Source organism: Sander vitreus, chromosome 1, assembly GCF_031162955.1.
Source record: "Sander vitreus isolate 19-12246 chromosome 1, sanVit1, whole genome shotgun sequence".
Taxonomy (NCBI): Eukaryota; Metazoa; Chordata; class Actinopteri; order Perciformes; family Percidae; genus Sander; species Sander vitreus.
In genome coordinates, this window is record NC_135855.1 from 18,617,956 (window position 1) to 18,628,740 (window position 10,785).

At 40.6% G+C, this 10,785-nt stretch overlaps 1 protein-coding gene across 1 annotated transcript; it reads left to right on the plus strand.

The window, feature by feature from the left end:
* The first annotated feature begins 1,677 nt into the window (after nucleotides 1-1,677).
* On the plus strand, nucleotides 1,678-10,670 carry pros1 (protein S). Its single transcript, XM_078246679.1, is given in 15 exon segments — nucleotides 1,678-2,010; nucleotides 2,638-2,795; nucleotides 3,277-3,301; nucleotides 3,403-3,483; nucleotides 3,665-3,787; nucleotides 3,966-4,091; nucleotides 5,200-5,328; nucleotides 5,546-5,786; nucleotides 6,020-6,206; nucleotides 6,352-6,516; nucleotides 6,667-6,835; nucleotides 7,417-7,550; nucleotides 7,680-7,908; nucleotides 9,477-9,559; nucleotides 9,561-10,670. Coding segments are annotated over 15 exon segments (2,034 nt in total). The 5' UTR covers nucleotides 1,678-1,931; the 3' UTR covers nucleotides 9,666-10,670.
* Nucleotides 10,671-10,785: the final 115 nt, after the last annotated feature.

A 10,785-nucleotide genomic window follows, 5' to 3' on the forward strand; every position in this document is an offset into this window, starting at 1 on the left:
TTCACAGCATACATTTTGACATGACATACCAGGAAAATCTAGAAAGGTCTAATTAATAACATAAGTGAATATGCACATTCCTGGTAGGGCTTATTCGGACAAATGGAACAGAACTAATTATTGTTATTTCTTTCACCTGTGCTTTTACTTCCATGAAAAGTCCAAGATCTACAATCAATTTCAGACAAATGCCTTCTAAATGATGTGTAGCTATTTACCACTGTGGTCTATTGGCTTTTTAATAACTTCAAATGGACGTCATGTCGAATCAAATCCTTGTCCTAGTTTGTCTTGCATTTACTGCATGTATATGCTTATGCCAGTCTGTGTAATTGCTGAAGAAAGACCCCCATTATCCTAGTCTTTCAATGGAACGTCAGATGTGAAGAAATGTTAATGAGTTTACACCATAGTGCATTCATTTTTAGAATATTAATTGCAGACTCTCACAACACAACATGGCATATGGGATTCAAATTGCAATGTCATTCAAGCAACCATAACATAAAGCCATTGTTTGTGCCAAAACAATATTTTGGTATTATTAACGAATCATGTGATTCACTGTACATAATAGTAGTGCTGAACCCACTGAGAATCAACATGTAGCCTGTACAGCAGCTTCTTTTGTCTTATTGTGGAGATACTGTATGGTTGCATTGTTCAGAAAAGTAAACGTAGCATGCAGTGCAGAAATACTCTGTTACAAGTAAAAGTCTTATTGATATAAGCATATCATAATTTATTTGTTTATTATATTTTGTATAGTTTAGTATATTTTGAATATGGAAAGTAACTTATTCATGCATTAATGTGTAGCCTATATCGCTTTAATGTTGCAGCTGGTAAAGGTGGGGCTTATTTTAAATACTTTATATAATGTTGGGTAGATTAACCTTCAATAATACATCATCATATCAGTTGAATTACATTTTGTATTAATAATCTGAATTCTGAAGTAGCTAGTTCCTAAAGCAGTCGAAGAAATGTAGTGGAGTAAAAAGTAAAATATTTCCTTTGAAATGTAGGTCTGTTGAAGTATAAAGTAGCATAAAAGTAGGCCTACCTCAAAACTGTACTTCAAGGTGTGGTAGGCACTTTATTTTATGCGTCATTGTGCAAAAAAAAAATACATAATCATATTTCAGAATGTTGTAATTCAAGTGGTCTGTGAGAAAACTAGACTTCTGCACCTCCGCTTGTTTTCAGGTTTTCAGCAGCATAGACTGTAGCAGCGCCGTTGTTTTCAGAAAATCTAGCCGTCGGACTTTGGCCAATCACACGTCATTTCAGAGAGAGAGAGCGTTCCTATTGGCTGTTCTACGCATGGATTGCTAGGACGACAAAGAGGGGAGAAGGATCCCCGCGGGAAGAGGTCTCACTCTACTTCAAATACTGGTGTTTTTTTGGTTTTTTTGCACTCTATACACTGCACTTTTAATTAGGCCTAACAGTACTTGAGTAAACGGACTTAATTTTCTACCACTGCTAGTAAATATAAAGTTTGTTGTGTGACGTTTCTGTCCTCATTACTTATGAGCTACCACAGACTGTTGGATGCTACTAAACACCTTGCTTGACTAAATAATAAAAAATTAACTAGAAAACATATACACAACTTGCTCAGCGACCATTTTCTCCGGCTTATTTCAACCGGGAGCCACTCAACGCAGCAACAGGGGGCAGTGTGTGTGTGTGTGTGTGTGTGTGTGTGTGTGTGTGTGTGTGTGTGTGTGTGTGTGTGTGTGTGTGTGTGTGTGTGTGTGTGTGTGTGTGTGTGCGTGCAGCGCTTTCAGACCCCTCCTGGCAGCCTCCTCCACTCCCCCCTGTCTCTACGAAAACACTTTCGGGAAGAATAAAGTTTTTCTGTGCTCAGCAGCCAGTCTTTACTCTGAGCCAAACCGTGGCCTAGCAGGAAAAACGGCTCGACTATGTGGAGAAAGAAACAGGCACTAGGGGAATCCTTGGCTTGTCTCGTATTTCTCGTGACGCTCGTCGATGCTCATCGATGTAAGTATGCAAGTGTTTGGGTTTTTGCGGTTTGAATTTTTAACCCTACGTAGTAAAATAATTCACGGAATACACAGTTTATTTAGTGTCAGTGCCTCAGATAGAAAGCAGCTTTCAGCCTGGATGTGACAAGTTGGGAACGGTTTAAGGACTTTTATAACTTTTTAAGCAAACGGTCAAAAAATAAAGTGTAAGGGGTCGTGACTTCACACCGCGAAACACTGCTTGGACAACATGAGCTGCTTGTTAGGGGTTTCTGGGAAATAACGGTTTCGCAATGACCTTTTTTTCTTTTCAAGCCAATTCACAGATGAATCATTTGGTTGTCCACACTTTTGTCCGTGCATGCAGGCACCGTCCACATCAGCCATCTGTCATGAGGACTTGAATTCCTGCTGGGATCAGTCATGTGTTATTATAATGTATAGCTGCATATGCCTGGTTGTATTAATCGCACATGTGAGAATATCACTGCACAGTAAATAGGCTTCAGTTCTGGTTGTTGTGATAGCCAGCATGCAAACACTGATAATGAAAAGATAGCTTCATACTATATATTTAAGTGTGTGTGTGTGTGTGTGTGTGTGTGTGTGTGTGTGTTTGTGTTTATATGTCTTTGTATCTCAGTCCTGAGCCATAACACAGCCTCCCAGTTCCTGAGCAGGCACAAAAGAGCCAACTCTCTGTTTGAGGAGAGCAAGAAGGGCAACCTGGAGAGGGAGTGCATCGAGGAGCTGTGCAACAAGGAGGAGGCCAGGGAGATCTTTGAGAACCATCCAGAGACTGTAAGATAAGAGCAGCAACCCCTGATCTTACTGGTTATCTGTGTCCTGAGGGCAAAGTAGCCTGGTTCCAGAGTCCCCTGGAAGGGGATGAGAAAGAAGAACAAGTGAAATGTCAGAGATGGGTTAAACCGTGAAAGTGAAAGAAAATGCAAGTGATAGATCAGACTATGGCTGCAACTAACGATTCTTTTCATTATTGGTGAATTTGCTGATTATTTGTTTGAACTATAACATGTCAGAAAATAGCAACAACAAAAAAAAAGCCACTCACAGTTTGCCACAACTCAAGTTGACATCTTCAGATGTCATATTTTGTCTGACCCATCAGACGCTAAAACTTAGAAACGTTTAATTTCCTTTCAGTATAATTCAGAAAAATGAAAACATGCAATGCAGATTTATCCTTTCTTTGTCTTTCTTTCCTTATTATTACATGTGAATTTGAAATCTCTTGGTCAATCTTTTGCCTGTTTTTTTCCAGGAATACTTCTACCCCAAATATGTTGGTAAGTTTTCAGAATTTATTGTGTTTGTTTGTCATGTTTTAATATCAGTTCTGTTTTGCCTGTAGTAGTCTGTTCTAAAAGAAAAAAACTCTTTGTTGCAGCTTGTCTGGGTTCACATCGTGTCGGCATCAACAACCAGAACTCGGATGCTATCCCCTCAGACCTTCGCACCTGTGTGAGAGGTAAGGGGCTTGTTACTGTAGTAGAAAATAGGCTAACAAAGGTTATCCCCACCCGTGAAATGCTTTTGTAAAGGCTTTCATTATCATCCTGTGTGTGTGTGTGTGTGTGTGTGTGTGTGTGTGTGTGTGTGTGTGTGTGTGTGTGTGTGTGTGTGTGTCCACAACTATTTGCTGCATGCAGAGATCAGTGACCAGTGCACACCACCTCCATGCTACAAGGAGGGTACAAAGAGCTGTGTGGATGGACAGGCCTCCTTCACCTGTGAGTGTAAACCTGGCTGGAAGGGGCCCCGCTGTGAGGACGGTGAGTTCTGATACATCATTTGGGATTTTAAATATTTTCGTTCAGCTTTTTAAATATGCATCTATCTGCTTTTTGTCAGTATTTTGTACTTGATAAAATAGACTTGATGAATGTAACCTTTTGAAATGATTGAACTGGCTGCTGATAAATGTTGTTGTGTGATGTGTTGACTGGGCAGACATCGATGAGTGTTCAGATCCTGAATTTCCAGCGGGATGTAACCAGAAATGTTACAACTTACCCGGTAGTTTCCACTGCATGTGTGAAGATGGCTACTTCATCAATGACAAAGTCAACTGCGTGGGTAAGACTCCATTTATTTTAGTTGCAATTTGTGCAGCTAAACTGCAATAATGTTATCAATCATTTAAAGTTTATTAATTTCAATTACACCAAAGGACAGAAAAGTACAGTTTCATGAACTGAATGTGTGTGTGTGTGTGTGTGTGTGTGTGTGTGTGTGTGTGTGTGTGTGTGTGTCCTGTATTAATGGTTTCATTGGTTAATGGTGTCACATATATGAAGACATCCAGCTGTTTTGCTGTCATAAAAGAGGGACATATAGCGCTACTAAGCAGCTGAGCAAGCAAACATGTTTATTATTCCTTAAATACCTCCTTTTTATTTAAACATATGGATGGTGGAACCCTCGCACTTCATAACAATAACTGTTGTCCAGCTGTTGTCCTCAAGGACTTGAACCATTTGTTATTTCTAAAGCTGACTGACCTGGGGTGACCTCTTATGTAACAGAACGTGAAAAGCTTTAACATCTGAAAAGATGTTCCATCCTTTTGGCTGTAAACAGACCATACTCACATGCTTGTTTTCTCATTTCATTAATTTCTATCTGTCCTTTTTCCGTGTGGGTGGTTCACTCAGTGTTTATCTTTGAGTGTGTTAAGGCTTGTTGAGTACAAAGTCTTCACAAACATGGACTGAGTCAGTTTGGTGAATTAGCTTTGTCCCTTTTTTTGATGGGCTGTCGAGATTTAGGAGACATTACATGAATGACTAGCTTTTATTGGTGCATTCAAGTTAGCTGCAATTCATAATTATTTTCAATTAATCTGTCAAATGTTTTTCAATGAAATCATTCATTTCTTCAACAAAATGTCAGAAAACATTCAAAAATGACACTCACATTTTCCCCAAGCCCCACGTGATATCTTCAAGTTGCTTTTTTTGTTGGACAGTGTAAACGGAACTGCAGCAAATATTTGCAGATGAAAAATGGAAGTATAAGAGGTTGTAGTTATTGTAATTGTAATATTTATTATTTTCACCCATGTACCAAAATTACACAACTCCATATAGTTTATTTGCAATTTTATTTTTTAATCAGGACTCAGACAGTTCATATTACAAATTCTCTCAAGACCATTTTCCCGTTGTCACTGCTTATTTTCCAGATATAGATGAATGCCTGATGTACCCCAGCCTCTGTAAAGAACCGGCTAAATGTGTCAACACGCCGGGCATGTATGAGTGCCGATGTCCCCTGGGTTTCAAATATGACTTCACTTCCAAGTCCTGCAACGGTGAGACTTCAATTTGTTTCTTGCTGTCTTATTACAAAGAGTCTTATAGTTGGACAGGTGACAAATCAAATCTGAGTCAATTAACCAGTTTTTTTTTTTGTATGTTTGAATCCCAATGATGGTACACATTTTGTAATCACACACTTTGAATAAAAAGCTACGATAGACATTGAACCAAAGATCACTGCCTGTACATTTTTCTCTTCCTGTCTTTTAGATATAGATGAGTGCGAGTTGAGTGTTTGCGACGGGACTTGTATAAACACAGTGGGCAGCTATGCGTGTCACTGTGATGGTCGTCAGGGTCTCCATTTGGCGAAGAATGAGCAGTACTGTGAAAGAATCCCTATTTGTGTGGAGCTGACTGACGATAGACACAGTGAGATGCTTTACCTGGGGGAGCAGTTTGCAGGCCTTCCTGTCATCTATCTGCGCTTCCGTCTGCCGGAGAACACAAAGTGAGGGTCTATCACAAACACACACACACACACACACACACACACACACACACACACACACACATGTTGTGTACTTATTTTCTTAAAGGATCGTAATAATACTGTAATCTGTCAATGCCTGTAAAAGTGATTGGGCTAAATCATTGGTATAATGCAATTACATTTGCACATAATTACAGTTTACAGATTACTGTGTAAACTTATATTTCTGTCTTTCCTTTTCTGGCTGTTAGGTTTGCAGCAGAGTTTGACTTCCGTACATTTGACCCAGAGGGAGTTGTGCTGTACGCAGAGTCCTCGCGGGACTCATGGTTCATGTTGGGGCTAAGAGGCGGACAGATTGAAATCCAATTCAAAAACCAGCACACATCCAAGGTCACCAGCGGGGGTAAAGCCATCAATGATGGACAGTGGCATGTGGTAAGAAAAAGCTGTAGCCCAGTAAGTCCCTACACATACTCAACTTGTTCCACTATGTGTTGTGTGTAACTGTAGGCTCTGGTGCTAAACTGTGTTGAGTCACAGTACAGTGAGAAAGAGTTATGATGATATGTGAAACATGCAGATCTCTGTGGATGAACTGGAGAGCAGCATCAGTGTGAAGATCAGCAAGGAAGCTGTGATGAGCATCAACAGCCCTGACAGTCTCTTTACTTCAGTTAACGGCAAACTGGAAACCAAGGTCTACATCGCTGGTCTGCCCAACCGCACTGACAACATCATCAAACCTGTAAGGAGGTCGTCTGAAAGCCCCCCACCCCCCGACCACATCTAATTGAATCACCTTAATAACATAGTCAAATGAATATATCAGAATTTACATTGGACCAGCTGCAAGCCAGTCTTGTAATGATTGTGTGTGTGTCCATCGATCCATTAGATCAACCCCCGACTTGACGGTTGCATCCGGGGCTGGAACCTGATGAATCAGGGAGCATCTGGGGTAAAGGAGGTCATCCGTGAGAAGAGGAGTAAACAGTGCTTTGTGCACGTGGAACGAGGGTCTTTCTTCACTGGTGCAGGACTGGCAAAGTTCGACATTGACTACAGTGAGTAAGTTAAGTTATACTTTATTAATCCCTATGGGGAAGTTTGGCATCTGCATTCAATCCATCCTAAATATTTTGGAGCATTGAGTAGCCACAGCACAGTGCCACAGGAACAAATGTAGTTTTGAGCATGGTGCCTCGGTTTAATGGCAGCAACAGAAGTGTTATCAAGCATGTGTGTTTTTTGGGGGACTGGGAGGAAAGAGGAAGAGGAAACACATGAACAAATGGAGCATACAATTCCACACAGAAAGACCCAAGTAGGTTTGGTTTCGAACAAAGACCTGTCTTATGTAGTCATATAGACCAGCACAGCTGCTCAGTAGACATACCTGTATACTTTATAGTTGGTTCTACTGTAGCTGTTACACTTGTATGTTCCATATATTCACTATCATGACAGAACTTCCCAGGGTTTTAGGAACACAGACTTTCTAAAAAGACCATGTGATTTGAAATATTCAAAGATTTGAGTTGAGTAAAACTAGGAACATGTGATCTGTAAAAACAAAATGTTCCTAAATGTCCAACCTGCCAAAAGAAATGTATTTGTGTTCTCCCATTTGTATGTGTGTAACTAGGTGATTCTGGGAGCTGGAATGTGGATATAAAGATGAACATACGTCCGTCCAGCAGCACAGGTGTACTCTTTGCTCTTGTCCAAAACAACACAGTCCCCCTGTCAGTCGCTGTGGTAACGCAGGGAGAAGATGCTGTGAGTTCATTCACACTTTTGTTGGAAATAAGCACACATGTATCTCTCTGCATGTCGGCACACATATACATGTACAAGCACAGACACACATGGTTAAAATGTGCAATGTTATTGACCTCCATGCTTCAGAACCTGCAAGTGTTCTTGGACGGTGTCTCTGTGGCAACGCTGGACTCACTGATGTTGTGTTACCCTGACCGGATGACAGTGCAGCTGAATGTGACGCCCAAAGAAATCCAAATCTCAGCCAATACCTCCACTGTTACCTACATGAAGTCTGATGCCCTGTGGGAGGCACTGAAGCACCTCAACAGCACCATGCAGAACCCCATCAGTACATACATTGGTGGGATACCAGGTTAGTTTAAGTAGTAGGTAAAAGTACAAAAGTAACTAACTATGAGCATGATTTATTAGCTATATATAGTCTCCACTAAAGGGCTAAATAACCTGGCTATAATAACTTCACTATGAATGCCAACCGGTCCTCATCTATTTTTAAGAAAGCTCTTTCAGAGATGTCATTGTCCTTATTAAAGAAGTTCAAAGCAAAGCTAAATGGAATAGCTTCTTGATTGTGCTGAAACAACAGAACTGTTGGCAACTCTCGCTAGCGGCTGTACTTAGGCATAGTGGTGCTTTGAGCTAAATGCTAACATCAGCATGCTGTCATTCTCACAGTAGTCTATATCCTTCGCGTTCCACTTCCGGGAGTTGCTCCGGTGCTGCAGGAAATTCCGCCGGATGCATGTATTTTCCGTTTCCTTCCGCTTTCTTTGTGTTAGAATTTTAAATTCTGTGGATTTATGAGGACTATTGTTGACTGCATGGTAAATTGATACAGCTAGCTAGCCTATCTGTCCAATATGAGTTTTCTCTCGCACGACTATTTTGCAGTGGCTCTGTGTGGAGTTTAGCACCGCCCATGACGATTCTGATTGGTTTAAAGAAATGCCATTAAACCAGAGCACGTTTTCCTCCCATCCCTGAATGCTATGTGGAGTAGCCAGACCCTCCTTCAGCGCGCTTTGGAGGAGGGTCTGGCAAAGCGAGACTATTCTCATTGTAACAATGCTAACATGCTGATGTTTAGCAGGTATAATGTGTACCATTGTCATATCTTAGTTAAGGGTGTTAGCATTTGCTAATTAGCACTACACACAAAGGGACAGCTGAGGATGACGGAATTGTCAGTTTTGCAGGATTCTGGTCATGCACCAAAACATTGTACAATTTACATTTTTGACCAGATGATGGCGCTAAAGTGATTACAATTCATCCTGAGAGGGACATGTTGAGATATTTCACTTAAACCCAAATGCCAACCTCATGGTGGAGCTAGAGGAAAACCCGAGGATCACCAAAATCATTAGGGACATTTCCTGGGAACCATGAATGTCTGTACAAAATGGCATGGCAAACCGTCCAACAGTGGTAGAGATATTTCAGTCTGGACCAAAGTGATGGACCGACAGACAGACAGACCAATATTGTAATCCTCGGAAGTCATGGCTTAAAACTTTGTCATTCGTTACCTTTCCTTCCTCTGAAGAAAAAAAAAAAAGAAATTCTTCAGATTTGTTGTTAAATAAATGACTAAATTAATGAATTCAGCAAAGTCAGTCTCTCCTGGGGTGTAGTGGAATCTTTAATTTACACTCTTAGATTGTAGTAGCCTTCTTAAGTCAAGAAGTTATGACTCATCTCCATCCAGTGTAATGGTTGTTTTGGGGTAATGTTTTGACTAAAATTAAACTTTGTACATTAATGCAGTTCTCACCTCTTTTTTACCTGTTAATGTGTTATTTTTATTTTTATTGTTTAGCATGTTATAACCATGGTAGCAAAAAGGGCTACAGTATATTTACCACCATCTCTCGTTATTGTCATTCTCACTGACTGTCCCATTCGCTCTCTCTCTTTCAGATGATGTCCCGTTACCTACCACCCCAGTGACGGCCTTTTACCACGGCTGCATGGACATCACTATCAACGGCCAGCAGCTGGACTTTCGACATGGCTCTCAGCAAACATAACAGTATTAAGTCCCATTCCTGTCCTCCTTTGTCTGCCCCTGAGCGATACCCTGACGCACCGTACCCGCACAGAAAATGACCTTAATTAACATCGCATTAAAAAGCCCTCACATTAGGCAGCATCCCACAGCGGCCACTTCTTGGGATATTTTGGAAAGAGAGATATATAAAATGAGAGGTGATGGGAGGGAGGAAGAGGGCGAGAAAGAAGTGACAGGAAGAGGAGACGGAGGTAGACGGTTATGGATTTAAAAAAATGTTGTGGTAACTTTCGCTCATGGGTTAATTCTAAGCTTTGTCTTGTGCTTTTCATCCATACAGTATAATTGTTCCAGTCCTGGGATCATTTTGTTATTCATGTTTTTTTAGTGAGCCACAACGAAAGCTGGCTTGCCAATGAGCTAGTTGGAAGCTGGATGACGTAGTTGTAGCAGTTTGTTGAAATGCTTTCCAAGAAACGGAAAAGAGTTTGAGTTTGAGTATGAAAAGAGCTGAGCTCTGTGGCACCCATACCATGTGTTGAGCAAGAGATGGTTATGTTTGTGTAGAAAAATAAACAAATGGTCATTGTTGACCAGGCTTTGAGACCACGTGCATCTTTTTCTCTGTTGTTGAATCACGGTACTATCTCTAAATTCCCTTTAATTCTGGTCTCATGGAGGCAAACGTCTGGAGACAACTAGAAATTGCGGTTGTTGGTTGTGGCAGTGAAAACCACAGAGGAGAAAGCTGAGCCTCTAGGCTTTACATCCAATTCCTGTTGCATTTTCTTGTTTGAGACATCATCCCTAATTGGTGCTCTGCCTTCTTGAAGGGTTGCATTGGTTTAGTAACATTTAGAAACATGGTTTATAATTGTGTTGTACCCAGAACCCACCATGGTTGTTGCCAGATGTATACACCACTCGTTATGGCTGGAATTACAAGACTATCTACAACTTTCTGTCCTCATCTTCAGGGTTCTCCCAGTTAGTTCAGAATTCACCTTTTATGTAAAACAAGCCATCTTTAATATATAACTTAAATGTAGTTGTTCAGTGTTGTGTTTGTTTTATGTTTGTTTTAATAAAATTGGCCAAAGCAACCTGATAGTATTGAATTTCAGCATTGCATCTATCTGCCCTCTTGCCACAGCCAGTGTGTGGTCGTCTTTCATAAATCCTTGGTGACACAACAAACTCATATAGCAATTATTTACA